The sequence below is a fragment of the Protopterus annectens genome, chromosome 11.part0 (assembly GCF_019279795.1).
Source record: "Protopterus annectens isolate FY-2018-M chromosome 11.part0, PAN1.0, whole genome shotgun sequence".
Lineage (NCBI taxonomy): Eukaryota > Metazoa > Chordata > Ceratodontiformes > Protopteridae > Protopterus > Protopterus annectens.
In genome coordinates, this window is record NC_056745.1 from 404,600,980 (window position 1) to 404,618,422 (window position 17,443).

Genomic DNA, 17,443 nt, shown 5'->3' on the forward strand with positions numbered 1-17,443 from the left:
TCGTAGAGAGACTCTGTCTTGATGAAAATTGAGAAAAGGCTCCACTGCCATTAGTGCCTGTAGCTCTGAGACTCTTCTAGCTGATGTTATTGCTAGTAGGAGGGCAGTTTTCCATGAAAGAAATTTTAAATCAGCTGAAAACGCTGGTTCAAAGGGCGGCAGTGTAAGCTTTTCCAGCACAAAGTTGAGATCTCAAGTAGGTGTTGGTGCTCTCCTGGGCGGTCTTATGTTCTTAGCCCCTATGAGGTACTGTCTTAGGAGTGGATGTGAGAATAAAGGAGGATCCGTGTTGTAATGAGCTGAAATTGCTGAGGCGTGGATCTTAATAGATGAAAAGGAAAGTCCTTCATGCGACATCTCAGTTAAATATTGTAGAATCTGAGGAATGTTTGGATCAAGGGGATTTTGGCCTTTAGCCTGGTTCCAGGCACAAAATCTTTTCCATTTGTCTGAATTGGTTTTTCCTGGTGCTGGGCCTCCTGGCCTCCAGAATGACATCCATAACAGCTTTGGATAAAGGAGTTGGCTGGTTGTTTAGGTAATTTGCCATGCAGCCAGGTTTAAAGTCTTGAGTTGGCTGTGTAGAATCTGATTGTCTCGCTGGGTAAGCAGGTGAGGAATTTGTGGTAAAATCCATGGTGGGCCATGGGCCATGTTCCTTAGAATTGGATACCAGTGCTGGCATGGCCAGTCTGGTGCAATGAGCATCATTTCTGGCCTCTCTAATCTGACTTTCAGCAGTACCTTTGCTAGAAGAGGCAGTGGAGGAAAGGCATACACTGTTAATGTTTTCCAACTGAATGAGAGGGCGTCCACTTTCCAAGCTTGTGGATGGAATGTCCTTGTGCAAAATTTTTGAAGTTGGTAGTTTGGGGGGCTGGCAAACAGATCTATGTGTGGGCGTCCCCATTTTTGAGCTATCATTGCAAATACTTGTGGATCTAGTTTCCACTCGTGTGGATCCATGATGTTTCTGCTTAGGTCGTCTGCCAAAGTGTTTTTCTTTCCTGGCAGGAATTGTGCTTGTAACTGAACCTGGTAAGACAGTGCTGTGTTCCACAAGGTCATTGCTTGCCTGCATAGAGGATAGGAATGTGTGCCCCCTTGCTCGTTTATGTACCACATTACTGTGGTGTTGTCTGTCTTTATTATTAGTTGTCCTGGGTGTAAGAGGTCCTTGAAAGCGGTTAGGGCATTCTGTACTGCTAGCATTTCTTTTTGATTGATATGCAGATGCCTTTGATCTGTAGTCCATTTGCCCTGAATGCACTGTCCTGCCATGTGTGCTCCCCAGGCATAGTCCGATGCATCTGTTGTCATAGTTTGCCTGGCTGTGGGTAAGGTGAAAGGCTGACCCTTGTTGAGGTGACATGCCTGTGCCCATCATAGAAACTCCTGTTGAAGGCAGGGAATGAGTGGTATCACTGTTTCCATGCTGTGGCTGTGCTGAGTCCATACGCTTTTCAGGTACCATTGTAATTTTCTCATATGCAGTTTTGCAAATGGTATTAGTAGTATGCAAGATGCCATGAATCCCAAGGCCTGCAGAATTTTTCTTGCAGGGAGTTGGGTCTTTGTTGCCATTATTTTGAAATATTGAGTCAGCTGTTGTTGCTTGTCTGGCGTGAGATAAGCCATCTGGGCCGTTGTATTCAAGCTGGCACCCAGGAATATTATGTTTTTGTGAGGGCACTAGTTTTGATTGTTTACTGTGTACCCTAGGCAACTTAGAAGGTGTTTGACAAATGCCAGATGCTTTAAAAGAATGTCCTTGCTTTCTGCTTGAATAAGGCAGTCGTCCAGATATGGGTATATTTGAATTCCTCTGTCTGCAGTATGCAATTACTGGTGCCAAGCATTCTGTGAAGACCCTGGGCGCAGTAGATAAGCCAAAGGGCAGTGCAGAGAATTGACAGTGTGTGGAACCTGCAATGAAGCGGAGGTATCTTCTGCAATTTTGTCTGATAGGGACATGTAGGTATGCCTCCTTGAGGTCCAACGTTACTAGCCAAGCATTCTTGCCCAGCATGGGAAGACGCTGCTGTAGTGTTAGCATCTTGAATTTTGGTACTTGCAGATAGGTGTTCAGAATTGAAAGATCCAGAATGGGTCTCTATGCTTTGTCTTTTCTTGGGACTAGAAAGAGTCAAGTAAAATCCTTGTCCTTGCTCCTGTGGCTCATGCCCATGAGAGCTGTAATTTGTTTTTGTGCCTCTGCCCATTGATTTGGTGGCAGGTTTGGCATTCCTTTTTTCCTTGGCAAGGTATGAAAGTGGAATCTGTATCCTTGTGAGACAATGTTTAGGACCCATTTGTCTTTTGTGATGATGTGCCAGTTGTCTGCAAAAAATGCTAATTTTCCACCCAAGGGAGCTGCCAGGAGGGATTTGCTTGGTAGTTTGAGGACTGAGTCATTGTGTTTGTCTTCTGCTAGCTTGGGGCCTGTCTTCTCCTCCTTTCTGGGTAACAGTACCCCATTGGCGAGGTTTGTAAGGGCCTTGTGACTGACCTCTGACCTTTAGGCGTCTGTATTTGCCCCTCTGTGATCTGTCAGAAGCTGGAAAGGACCAGTTTTTTGTTGGCCAATTTCTGCTGAAACGAGTGGGTTGTACCTGTAAGAAATCCTTGACTGTCTGCATAGACTTTGCCTTATCCTCCATTTTCTTTAAGACCTCTTCTGCTTTGACACCAAATAATACATCCTGCTATAAAGGTGCATCCAATAATTTTGCTTTAACATGATCAGGCAGGGTTTGTTCTTTTAACCAAGCATGTCTACGTATGACAGACCCAGTAACAGCTGTTCTACAGGAAGCTTCCAATGAATCAAATCCAAACTGTAAAAGTATGTTTGCCCACCTGTTCAGCTGCATGCAACAGATCCCTGCATTTCCTTGAATTCAGACTGTTCTTTATGTGTGCTCATTTTTGCTTTAATTGAGAAATTAGGAATTGCTCATATTTCAGCATGTGAAACTGACAATTTAATGCTCTCATAGCCAGAGTTGCTGAGGTGTATATTTTCTTTCCCTATCTATCCAGGGCTCTGGAATCCCTTTCAGAGGGCACAGGATTTTTAGCCATAGAAGCTTTAGCCCCCTTGGGACCCTGGGAAATTGTTTCTGGGTCAGCCACAGGGCTTTTATAAAGGAATTTGTGTGAGTCAGGTACTCTGTAGTATCGGTCTGGTTTGGCTGGAGCAGGAGGTAGAGAGTCTGGATTTAGACTAGACTCCAAGTAAACATCATCCATAATATCTAAAACTGGAGGGATAGCAAGTGGTCTGTGCAGGGGTAGTAAAAAGAACTCTGAGCCTTTTCTTAGAATCAGAGTAGTCCTGGCCTTCCCAGTGGAAATGTTCCCTCATGGTATGTAAAGTTTCCCCAAAGGAGTAGTCTTCAGGGGGGGGGGGGTGCTGAGGGAATAGAGTCTTCAGCATCAGAGTCCTCATAAGGGGGGATAGTGTGATCCTGTTCCTCAGAAGAATCTGAGGAAATTGAAACCTGGTCAGAGGAAGCATAATCCTCCTCTTGTCTTGGTCTTTTATCTGGAGGGGAATGGGAACTCCTGATTAGGGTAATCAAATCTTCAGCCATCTTAAGCATCTGTTTCTTAGGCATGGGGCCTTGAACGGTAGACTGATGTACAGTCTTTTTTGGTTTTAATGGAGTTTTAAGCTTAGCATAAGACTTAATGGTGAGTGTAGTCTGTCTGAAGACACCTTCTGCAACCGAAGGTGTTTCCACAGCACCTTCTGCTCCGGTGTCGGAAGGGCCTAATGAAGATGGCTGCATCGGCCTAGTACACTCCGCTTGAGAATCTGCAGTTGTCTGGGGTTCCAATTCTGCAGTCGTCAGGGGCTGCGTAGGCGCCTCACTGAAAACCGGAGAACCGGCAACAGGCCCAGCAGAGGCCTCTGAGTCTGGCTTGTTCCTAGGCTTCCTGTCCTTATCCTTGCGTTTCTTATGCATGCCGGTCGTCGGCTGCTCCGACGACATGATGTAATTAAATTTCCTACCAAAGTAATGTCGTGCAAAGTCAAAACGGCGTTTATTAAACCTAGCACAAAACCGGCAACCTGTGACGTCGTGGTCTGGGCCTAGCCCTAGGCAAGAAATACAATAAGAATGGAAGTCCTTATGAGGTATTTGCTTCCCACAAGAAATGCAATTGTTAACTTTTTCTGACATTGGACTGAGGTAAGAAAAGGTTCCCCAACGGGGTACTTAGCTTTATTGAGGACTTCGGACTGAAATTCGATTGAAAATCTCAGATGTCGGCCGACCAGCACTTGCGAACTGCTTCTGCTTCGGGCACCGCGCGGCAAGAAAGACTGAAGAAAATGGCGTCAGATGCCTCTTATATACCCCTGGCGCACTGACGTCAGGGAATAACGACAGCAACCGACACCGGACCAAGACTTTGGAACTCAGGCCGACTGCGAGACCGCCTGATGGCAGGATAACCCAAATGTGATGACTGCAGCAGGGTAACACGATGAACATCTATATATTTATACAACTAGTTACACCCTGCTGCTCTTTGTATCAGTATTTTGCAATATACACCATATGCCACAGAACACAAAGATGAGTAAAAGTCATACAAACATCTAAACTTAATGATTTACTGCTGCATAGAAACACCAGGTGAAAAATTAGTATTCCCTCACATGATTGTCACAGTGCAGTTCTAAACGTGAAGTGATTTATTCATAAGCGCTGGACTTACTTGTTTGGTGGATTTTTTAATGCCATGATAGACCTTCCATACAAGTCCTGGTCCAGCACTGGCAATGTGTTTGCCCACTTCAAACTCTCTGGTGACTGGATTGCCCATTACTGCACCTGTAACATCAGCTGTTACCTTGGTAACGGTGCTTTTCAGCTTATTTAGCATGGACTCCATTGTTCCACTTGGTCACTCCTGTTGCTACACAGACAAAAAAGACTCAAATCAATCAAATTTAACTGCACCAAACTAGCACTTAAAAATAAAGTGAGACTTTGTTATCTTATCTATTTATACATCTCCAAGCCATTTTCTTCCACAACATAGGTGTTACCATTACAGACAGAAAATAAAACTTCAAAATAATGCCTTTTTAGACTTAAAATGTTTTTATCATAAAGAAACTCAATGCAAAATTTAAGAACCATAAATCAAACATCAAAAGTTGAACAATTTGAGATCGACAGAGAATGCCCATTACAATTACACTTGAAATCTTGGAATTAGTGAAACTAGATACAGATGGAATCAATGGGTTAGACACTCAAAATCCAAGACTGCCACCACCACCCACCAACACAGAAAGAGGTTAAAGGTCAGTTTAACATCCTACCTACTCTGAATGGGTCAGAGCAGAAGGCAAAACATAAAGGACATAAAACTTTGATATAATGTTCCCTAACCCCAAAATAATTTTATAATTTACTGGAAAGTACTCCCATCAGGCAGTAAAACAGCACAACCACCAGGGTACTCTGCTAGCCTGAATAAACAAACAATACAATTTAAAAAAACTCTTTATAATGCAGTTTATGACCAGTTGTGTAGTCTACTCCTTCAATAATACTTTAATTTTTTGCTTCTTTAAATAAAGGTTAAATACTTACTGTAACAGTAGATCTGGATGAGTAGGGCAAAACTCCTCAACAATCCAGACTAATGTATTTAGTCAATGCATCATTTTCCCAAGTTACTAGCCCCTCCCACTTACTCATATTGCTATATCAACAGGCTTCCTTCTCTAGAACTCTATTAGGTCATGTTGAAATGAAAGCAGAAGGAACCATTCTCTTACATAAAACCCTCATTACCTCATCTGCTCTGAGGCAGTATGGACAGATAGATGGATGGATGGCGTGTATATCGACAAGGATGAATCTGCTCACACAGATCCAACATTATGTTAAATATGTAACTTTCCTATTTGATATGAGGAGAACCATGCTGATTAGAAATCAGGACGGCCTCTCAAGCTGATCCTCCAGGGAGTTCTGCTTTATAGAAGCATACCCCCATAACTGTGGCCTCAAAGGAAGGCCAAGATCAAGAGAACCCATCCAGCTTGTACTCGTTTGCAAAAGTATTCCGTGAACACCGTCTAGGTGCTGCATAAATATCATCCAAGGATGAATTTTGAAAAAAAAAGGCTTGCAATATACCTCCTGCTCAGTTTGAATTAGTTTACTGGGACTTTGGAAGCAGAACTGTTACTTTAGAAGCTTTGGAAGCCAATTGTTTTAGAAAGTTAAATAAACAGCTAAGACTGTTTTAACAGTTTTAGTCTGTCCAGGAAAAATCTCGGCTGCCTGTGACTATCCATAAAATGCAGCAACATTTCTCCCATATTAGGATAATCTCAGAATAAAAATGACAAGAGTAATGGTCTAACATTTGTTTAAGTAGCTACCACTGGTATGAAAGATGGAAGAGTTTGCAAGGGCAATCTATCCTTAAGAAAGATCAAGTGAGAAGGTCTGACACAAATGCTACACCAAGGTATAGAAATAGAATTTTCCAAGGTACATGCTTTAAACCTGCAGTGGCAGCAGGGTCAAATGGAGGACGAGCTAACTTTTCTGACACAAAACATAAATTGCTAGAAGAGGCAGGACCCATACATGGACTGCAAATGAGAAAAGTACAACCAAGGAAAGTATTCCACATATTTAGGTAAGCTAATGTTGAGGAGTTAGCACCCTTAAGGAAATGTCAGATGACTGCCACATACACTGCTTAAACCAGTATAAAAAAATCTTTACCAGGTTGTGCAGTATAGTTGGTAAAGTAGCAGCAAATGCATCTAGCCCCTTTGCAGTAGCCCGTACAGAGAAACATCTCCACTTAAAGTTTTTCCTAGAATTAGTTCTCAGATCAGAATATGTATCTGGACCACCCAGTCTGGGTAAGAAAGGTCCCTGGCCATTAATGGAAATGCAGTACATATGTGGCTAGACAAAAGGAGTAAAGATCCAGACTTCCAAGATGGCTGCACACAAAGTAAAAGCTTAATTTCATCTCTCCCAGTCTGAAAACTGGAACTCAGGAGGCATGACCAATGCACTTCTATTTTTGAGTAAATTTTATTAACTGGCTAGTAAATGTACTACCTGGATGCCAGTAAAAAATAAATTCAGAGAACATGAAAAAAATCAATCACAAAAGGTGAGGGTGAGAATAAAACACTGAATGGGAAGAATTCTGCAGTTGTTCAGCAAAAAGCAGTGGAAGCTCCAGCTTTGGTGCAAGAAATGGCTTCCAGTAATCTAGAGGAAAAAAAATAAGTCAAATGTACTCAGAGCTTATTAAAATAAACAAAACACATGAGGAGTACATCAACTGAAATAACTAAAGGCTGAAAAAAGGAAGAAGCTTTAAACATATATTCGGATGACGTGATAACATTGCAAACATTAGAAGTTGAAATAAAAATAGGCTGGCTAAATATGACACTGCAGAAGAAGAGATATTTCAAAAAATCTCAGAATGAGAGGACAGAGCACATATGTGAAACCTGAGATTTTCTGCTGTATCAGAGAAACTGGAATGAACAGACTATATTAATTTTATGAAAGCACAAATAAACAACTGGACTGGTATTATACAACAGTGACGGTTAATTGATACAGCACACAGTGCATATGCTCCAAACTTGCCCATTAGAAGGCAACCTAGACCTCTAATAGTAAAGATGCAATCCTACTATCAGAAAGAGTTGATTCTAACAAAACTGTGGCAGAAGGACAAAGTACTAAAAGTGGGAGACAGTAGAGTGTTTGTAGAAATTGATTATTCACTGTACACCAGGCAGAAGAGGAGCAAATTTATTTCAGTAATCAGGAAATGTCGAGAAGCAAGCATAAAATTCAAGCTGCTGTATCCAGCCATTTTCAAAATATTCTTTCCTAGAGGGTCAAATCATTCTCTGCATCAAAAAATGATTAAGGAGGAAATGCAAAAGCTTATCCAACAAAAAGTGAGTTATGAAACAAAAGGAGATTCTGCTTCTTGTTCTTCAGGTAATAAAGCCCATAGAAAGACTGTGCCAGTGAAACCTTTTCCAGTGTTAAACTTGCAGGGTACTCCAAAGCATATTCCCTACTTCATTTCATTAATATTTCTGAGAACATTTAGGAAAGGGGAAGAAAAAGGTAAGAGTTAACTGCAAGTAAAATTAAATTTTGTTCTTAACAATAGTATACTTATAATGGATGACAATCTCCATGCTACAATATTAAAGCTTTCTCAGATATTTTCATGTGTAATAAGGACACTAAAGTAAATACTGTAGGTTCCTGTTTTCCTTTTTTTCTTTCTTTCTTTTTGTTTAATTTTAAGACTTGTAGGCACTGCAATATAAAAAAAGAAGAAAAGTCTAGTCAAAAGAACATGATACAAGAAAATTTGATGCGCTCTTTCTTATTCTTGGATAGGAGAAGGACAGGATTAAGGCCCTTGTGGCTTGATCTAGTTAACACGTTTGAAGGGAAAGCAAATAAAAGAGAACACTGAATATAATAAGTTTTCCACTGGCAATTAAATGAGTGCATTTAGAATCAACTGTGTATCTGGCTCTCATATCTCCTTGAAAACAATCTGTTAAGGAGCAATTAAAACAGAATGCTTCTTTCTTTCAATAGCTAGGAGATAATGTTTCCCAAAAGCATTCAAGTGTTTTCCCAATCTGGGAGAGGAATAAAAATGAAAAACAGACAGCACTTAGTAGAAACACAGGCTGTACCACGCCCCTTAGCATGCACAACCTTACTTACAGGGTAATCCAAGTCTGTAAGGGTGGATAACAGTCTGGGAGAACTGTTCCTATTGGGAGGGTTAAACTTCAATATTTCAAGATGTTCATAGGAAGGTACTAGGCTATCTGCCCGAAGGCATTTATAAGCCTAGCCGCAATGTGTTGGCTTTCGCCAGCCCCTTAGATAAGTTCCCTGTGCGCCTCTGTCCAGCACAGCCATTGAAGTGATCCCTGGGGTAAACTTTTTGTTTCCCATCCACTCGGCAAGGTTTCTCTTGAAGAGGGTTAGTAAGGATATGTATATGGTTTTGTGTGTTACTATTAACGTAATAGGTTTGAGGATTGTTCTGTGGGGTTTTTTTTTTTTTTTTTGAGGGTGTTCACTAAAACATAGGTTTGAATGGCTATGACAAGAAACAACAGTATACAAGATGAACCTGTCAAGCATTGGTGTATGTATGCAACACAAACGCTGAAACTAAACATTAAAAAAAAAAGCTGTTATACATAAAAGGTGAAAATAACTTCTTAACATAATGACAACACTTTCTACATTATATTAAAAAGTAAACTGTCTCGGATCTATAGGAAAAAATGTGTAGAGCTAAACTACATTAAAAACGTAGACTGCAAATGGCTATGCTACAGGAGACATATTTGGGAAGAAATTAATTGTGAATTTAATAAAGAAAGGTTTTCAGGATGGCTATTCAGCAGACTATTTGGGACCAAGGAAAAGGGAGTACTTATACTAATTGCAAGAGGACCTCCAACAGTGACAGAAGATGATAAAGATAATTATGGTAGATTTGTGGTACTACGGGGCTACTGGCAAGGGAGGAGGATTACACAGGCATGTATTTATATTCCACCTAAAACTGCTATAATGGAGCTTAAGAAAATTCTGAGAGAAATAATCAGCTTTCAGCAAGGAATATTACTTATGGGTGGGGACTAGTATTTTATTTGAAGCAGTGAGAATGTATCTAGGGGGACTAAAAGGGTAAATGAAACCAGAGGGTAGATTTTTGAAGAAATTTATGAAAGAAGTGAATTCAGTAGTAGCAGTCTGAAGTGAATTAATGCATTACTCCCCAATATACAAAAACTGGGTTAGACTAGATAGAATTTATATTTCACAGAAACATGTGCATTTAACTGAAAGTTTCAATACACATCCAATAACCATTTCAGGTCATGCACCCATAACAACTAAAATAAAAACACTGCGTAATGAAATAAAAACGAGACAATGGCACTTTCCCACATATCCTTTGAAAACGGAGAAATTTAAGAAATGGGTACTAGAAACTATTTGGAAGTTATTCGAGAAGATAGAAATGTATTCTGAAAATACAGCTAGAAATTAGGATAAAATTAAATAAAAATAGGATGGAAATAAATGAAAGAGATATGATTTGGAAGTAACAAGAATTATTTAGAGGGACTGAGAAAGGTTAAAGTACTGCAGAATGGGGGAATCTCACATAAGAACAGGAGCAACTGCAGAATGCTAAACAGAAAATAAGGGATTGCCTCAATAATATGCATGAGTTTAGAAAGACTGCTGTTAAGAAATTTATTTATTTTTTCATAATAATTCCAGAGGAAAAAAAACTTTTAGCACAATGACTCAGGCAACAGAAAATAGAAAGGGTTGCTGCCAAGCTTAGGGAGCCTATAACAAAGAAGATAAGAGATTCTGTAGAGGTACAAGAAATATTTTGGAAATTTTATGAAAATCTGTACAAAGCAGAGTAATATGGAAATCGAGAAAAGATACAAATGGAAATGCTTATGGAAGAATTGTATATTGCAAGGTTAGAGGTATTTTATACTTGATAAAGCCAGAAAAGAACATCTAAGTGTTGTGGAACATTTTGAGCCACTTGCAGATCTTTTCGGGATACGAACTTAATGAAGCTAAAACAAAAGCAATAGCCATAAAGTATGTACCCACATAAGAAATGGCACAGCAATATCCATATTTATGGGGATATGATAAAATGAAGTACTTACAGAAGTATGGAATAAACAAAGAGTCTGTTGTGCCAGCTAAGGATATGTGGGAAGAGACTAAACAAAAGATAATGCAAAAACTTAGAAATTGAAAACTCTTCTTTATATATATATATATATATATATATATATATATATATATATATATATATATATATATATATATATATATAGATAGCAAGCTACAAGGAGTTAAAAAGTTTTTTTAAAATGTTGCAAGTCCCTTTATTTTTATAAACAGGTCAGGCATATTTTTATAACCAGAGAAACTGTGGATAGCAATTAAAAAAGAGCTGAAGGATTTTATCTGGGAGGGGAAGACAAGAGTCCATTGGGATAAGCTGATTCTTCCAATAAAACAAGGCGGTTTACTTGATTTGAAGGGCCATTTCAGAGTTACACAGTTAAGGTTCCTATACATAGCACAAGCTGAAAGCTATAACGCAAAGTGGAAAGAGATGATGACGAAACAGGGGGAAAGCTCAAGAAACAAGGAGAGACTGGGATTTTGGATGCAGATTGTTAAGGAGAATAACATTAACCAAATAGCATATTATATTAATAAAGTAGCAAAAGGTATTCTAAGAACTAAGCCAACACAGGACTGGAGAAAGGAAATTCTACCTATAGGGATGACTGCAATTAGGAATACAGATAACAGGAAAGAGGGGCTGGAATTTATTGGAGAAAACTGGCAAGGAACCAGGGTATTGGGAGCAAATAATCAGACAGAGAAAGGTAACAGAATGGGAACAGGCCAAAAATATATTTGGACTGCATACTAGAGATTGCCTTCCCTATCAAGGATTAATAATAAAGTACAGGCAAAGAGAAAGAAGTAGTGGGATCCTAAGCAAAAGACCAGCACTGGTAGAGTTTTTAGTAGATTCTAGAATAGAAGCTGCTGTTAAAATTGGATAATTAGTACAGCTTATAAAATACTGCATGATAACTATAAGAATCAATCAGAGGAGGCTAGAAAGGATTGAGAAGACAGACTGGATAAGCAATTCACAAAGACATAATGGGGAGACGCACACACATGTATACATATATACACATATATATATATATATATATACATACATACACACATACATATATATATTCACACATATACAGAAGCACTTTACTATCTCTAAATACTGAAATCTCTAATTTCAGTACCTCAAGATGAAAGTGCCAAAAGTGCAGTTGAGCAAAACTGCACTTGATCAAATTCGAAGTGTCGAATCTGCGGTTGTGGTGGCACGCTACGTGGGATTTGCTGTGTTTGTAAGGTGTGTTGTGCTGTGGGATATGTAATCAAAAAGATGTGGAAAGTCCCCAGCAGTAACCAATAACCAGAAATATAGACACCGGACAGTACCTGTTCCACCACAGAGCCTTTACTGATGAACAACACGACCAGCAAACACATAAACACTATGCACACTGTTGCATGTTTTCATCTTGTAAACTTCTTCAGATGAGCGTACTAACCCACATTACTGGTTTAAATGCCTTGAATTTCCCCAAATAACCAATGTAATTTAACTTTCAATTAATTATGCTAAAAGTCTTAAGTGAAAATCCCTTAACTAAAACAATGACAAATACATTAAATACATATTTAAATATATTGTAAAGATCAGTTTTAAAACAGTTCATATCAAAAACCAATAATTTACTTTAAAAATGAAAAAATAATTATAAACTGTTAATGAAAATTCATGTAACTGTGTGGTGTAAGGTCATCATCTAGTGGACAATGTTAAAACCACTACTTAGGTCCATCTAAAATAACAAAAAAAGTTAAATATAAATACTAAATACAGATAATAAGACATAATTGGATAAAATGCATACCAAAATGAAATAATGTTAAAAGTTTTTTGATGCTGTTGGATGTCTCATAATTTGGCCGATCTAAGCTTCAGTACTGGCATTAAGGAAACTATCATTTAGACCTGGATGCCTTCTGGCCACTAAGGGGCCACCTTCTTGGATCCACAAGCACTATCTCTATAACAAAAAAATACAAAAAGCCTTAGAGGAATAAGGGATATGATCCCTCACGACAAAATGCATTAATAATTCTTGTGAAAGCAATTTTGGTATTATGAATAGCTCTGAAACCAGACTGAAAAGGATCACCAATGCCATTATCTCTTCAGTAAGACTCCAAGCTGGGGTGGAAGATTCCAAGATGGCTGCAGAGAAGTTTAGAGCTTTCCTGGTGAGAAAAAGAGAACAGCATTAAAGCTGCCTGTGGAAGCTGAAAATATGGGTACAATTCAGGTACTGACTAGTCACTTTTCTTCTGTACAGACATCCAGGTAGTAATCTGGAGAGAAAAAAACAACCAAGAAAGGAGAAGAAAAAAAACCCCATAAAACATAAACGAAAAAACGGCTTGGCAACCAACGAATTATACAATCTTTTATTCAAAAATGAAATAAAATGAAGCGCTTTTCGTCCACAGTAGTTCGTGGACTTCTTCAGATAATTAATGTTCATTAAAAACTTATTTAAATAGTGTTTGTTCAAATCAGCTGACCCCAGCTTTCAGCTGAATTTAAAGGGCTATACTCTAAAAACACTTGTACACCAATTTTATACATATAATCAGCAGTCATTCAATAACATTTCACTATATAGTTTCATTAAAAATATAATAAATAAATATATTAACCTATAATACTAAAAATGCAAAACTTGAAACTTGTTCTTATATTATATCAAATTTTCTTGCGGTAAAAAAAAATATATATATATACGTAATATTAATTAAAAATTATTAATAAAATATAATCAATGAACAATATTGTATAATATATATATTTGTTTATGTTTACAGCAACCAACTATTTTAAATTTTAATTTTATTAGGACTTTGTGTTCATCTACTTAAACTTTTTATTCTCAAAATAGGCATAATTGAACACATATCATTTAAGCCTAAGTCATTGTATGCGTTTAACCTAATTTGCATATCAACTCCAATTTCTCTAATTCTAGTTCCATCGGCCCTCCTCTGATATTTGGTAGTATTTGGTCTAGTACCCAAAACTTAAATTTATGTCCTGGATTTTCTTTGATAGGTTTTGCTAATGCACTGTCCTGATTATTTTTCTTTATACTGTATAGATGATCGTATATTCTATCTCTTAATCTACGTTTAGTTTTTCCTTCGTAGAATCTTGGACAATCTGAGCACTTGGCCAAATAAACTACCATTTTGGAATTACAATTAAATTTTCCTGTACTTTTCAATGTTCTCCTAGTGTTATAATTATTAGTCTGGATGTCTATTGATGTCCCTACCTGAATGAACTTACAATATGGACATGTCAAACATTGTTGCATACTGCTCTTTTTATTTACATTGTTTCCCAGGTTTTCAAATATATTTTTGAAATTCCTATCCCTTCTTGTTGTAAATTTTGGATCCAAACCCAATTTGTCCAAAAGTTCCTTATCTTGGGTAATAATGTTCCAATTCTTCCTTATAATATTCTTAATATGCTCAAAATCCATGCCATATGTAATAACAAAGTTCACTTTGAAGTCTGAATCTTCGTTTATTATTATGGAACTGGCTATATATTCTGTGAATGTGATGTTCTCTCCTACTAGGGTGTCATTAATAATTACCCTTTCTGTTTTATTCAGTATCGGCCTATATGTTCCATTCTTTCTTTTTTCAACAACTTCAGTGGTAATATCATCCAAAATTCTACTAGGGTATGCTCTTCTGATGAACATTTGTTTTAATATATTACATTCAGCTTCAAAATCACCCTCTGTAGTGGTCATTTTGACCGCTCTGACCAGTTGACCCTTTACTACCGATTTCTTTTGGTAAAAAGGGTGAGCACTCGTAAAATGTAAAAAAGTATTAGAATATGAAGGTTTTCAGTAAATTCTTGCTTCATATTTTTAAAGGGATGTGTTTTTAGTTAGTAATACATCCAAATATGGTATCTCCGTCTCATGAAAGCTGTATGTAAAGTCCAAAAATTCTGTTTCATTCAAATACTCTTATATTTTATTAATATTTTTTAATTAATATTACGTATATATATATATATATATATATATATATATATATATATTTTTTTTTTACCACAAGAAAATTTGATATAATATAATATAAGAACAAGTTTCAAGTTTTGTATTTTTAGTATTATTAGTTAATATATTTATTATATTTTTAATGAAACTATACAGTGAAATGTTATTGAATGACTGCTGATTATATGTATAAATTTGGTGTACAAGTGTTTTTAGACTATAGCCCTTTAAATTCAGCTGAAAGCTGGGGTCAGCTGACTTGAACAAACACTATTTAAATAAGTTTTTAATTAACATTAATTATCTGAAGAAGTCCACGGACTACTGTGGACGAAAAGCGCTTCATTTTAATTCATTTTTGAATAAAAGATTGTATCATTCGGAGGTTGCCAAGCCGTTTTTTCATTCATGTTTTAAGGAGAAGAAAAAACTGTTGGAAAAGATCCTCATAACTGTTTATCCAAAAATCAATTCAGGTTTCAGATTTTGTGCAGGAAATTATTCCAGTAATTTAGGGGAAAAATTCAAAGACATTCAGATGTTTTTAAAATAAGTGAGAAACTGGAGATTTATATAAAGTCAAATGACAAAAGGCTGGAAAGAACAAAAGAAACTTTAACTATTCAGATGAGATGATAAAACTGCAGACATCACGACTGAGATGAAGGAAAGATTGGCTGAATGAGGATTCTCAAGAAGAAATGTTTCAAAAATTAATATTTAGAAGTTAGAGCCTGCAGAGAAAACTGTAATTTTCTGAGATACCAGAAAAGCTGGAAAGAACAGACAGCATCAATTTTCTGAAAGTACAAATAAACACCTGAGCTGGCATTCTGCATCAGGGTTTGTTAACTGAAAGGGCACACCCTTGTGTATGCTTGAAATGTGGTCATGATAACGAAGCAGAGACTTATGGTAGCAAAGATGCAGTTATACTAGCAGAAAGAACTGCTCCTGACAAAACTGCATCCAAAGGTAAAATGCTAACAACTAGAAACACCAGAATGTTATAGAATATAATTTTTCACTGCACACCAGGCAAAAGAGAAGAGAAGATAGTATATCTCTACAGTCAGAAAATGGTGAGATGCAGGTGTGAGACTCAAGTTGCTATATCCAGTTGTTCTTAGAATTTTTGTCCCTGAAAGATCAGAAATATTTTTGGATGCAGAACAGGCTAAGGGGGGAATTAAAGTTTACCCAGCAAAGAGCGAAAAGTAAAGTACATTTGTGTACACTTAGCCTAGTACCTACCTATGAACCTATTCTGGTATCTGCCCGAAGGCATTTATAAGCCTAGTTGGAATGTGTTTGCTTTCGCCGCCCCCTAGATTAGTTCCCTGTGCCTCTGTCCAGCAGAGCCACTGAAGTCATCCCTGGGGTAAACTTTGTTTCCCATCCACTCGTTAAGGTTTCTCTTGAAGAGGGTTAGTGAGGAGCTCTGCCTAATGTAGACTGGAATCTTGTTCCAGAGCATGGGAAGTTTCTGGGACAGGCATCTAGCCCTCCAGCACGTCCTATTTATTGTTGTGGTGAGGTTTAGATCCCTAGAGCGTGTTGCTCGAGGGGATATGGTTTTCTCGAGGTGGAACATGTCCATCAATTCTGGGTTGGACATGGCCTTGTATGCCAGGCAGAGATCACCTCGGAGTAGGCGGTATGCAACAGAGTATAGCTGGAGATTCTTCAGTCGAGCTGCATAGGGCATCTGTTTGAGGCCAGTGATCCTCTTGGTGAGGTACTTCTGTGGTCTTTCCAGCTGTTGCAGGCGTCTTGTAAGGTACATCCTAAATGGGGCGTTGTACTCTATGATGGGTCTGATGAGTGATGTACAGAGAGGCACAATTACCTCTTTTGATCTGGATGCAAACCCTTTTGCAATTAGGTGGGCCACACTGAAGGATTTTCTAACCACTTTGGCAATGTAATTATCAAAGGAGAGGTTACTATCTACTTGGGTCCCCAGATCCCTTATTATGTCTTCCTTACTTAAGGGGCTACCACCTATGTGGTAGTTTGTGGGTACTTTGTTTTTTCCAAAGGGGATGACTATGCACTTTTTGGCATTTAGCTTAAGGCCATAGTTTTGACACCAGGTATCTGTCTCAGCGAGACCCTTTTGGAGGACGTCTGTGTCAGCCAGACAGTCAATTATAGCCCCTAGTTTGCAAACTTGGTCAGCCATAGTCCTCCTGTGCTTGCCTGTACCTCTGAGAAGTATTTGCCAAACAGGAGGGGTCCTAGGACTGAGCCCTGGGGAATGCCACCTGTAACCTGTTTAGAGTCAGACCTGGCTCCTGCAACTCTTACCAAGTGGGCTCTGTCCGTGAGCCAGTTGGCAACCCATCTCGTGATGTAGGGGTTTATGTTCAGGCTGGTGAGCTTGTCTAGAATACATGAACGGGAAATGGTGTCAAAGGCCTTTGCGAGGTCTAGGAAGGCTGAGTGGACCACCTTTCCCTCGTCTATAGCCTTGGTAACTGTCTCAAAGAAGTCAACCAGGTTTAGGAGGTATGATCTGCCCTTGACAAAGCCGAAGTGGGTAGGGTCCACTGTTTGGAGGTTCCCAATGTCTCAGTTAATGAGATCCATGATGATGCATTCCAT

General features: G+C 38.3%; 1 protein-coding gene across 3 annotated transcripts in view; it reads right to left on the reverse strand.

The window, feature by feature from the left end:
• Positions 1-17,443, reverse strand: part of SCYL2 (SCY1 like pseudokinase 2) — a 1,725,360-nt gene that overhangs the window by 1,558,164 nt on the left and 149,753 nt on the right. For all 3 annotated transcript variants that reach the window (XM_044087896.1, XM_044087898.1, XM_044087897.1), the window contains exon 2: positions 4,732-4,932. In XM_044087896.1, coding sequence (XP_043943831.1) covers positions 4,732-4,908 — 177 coding nt within the window. In that variant the 5' untranslated portion in view covers positions 4,909-4,932. The remainder of the gene's footprint in view (positions 1-4,731; positions 4,933-17,443) is intronic.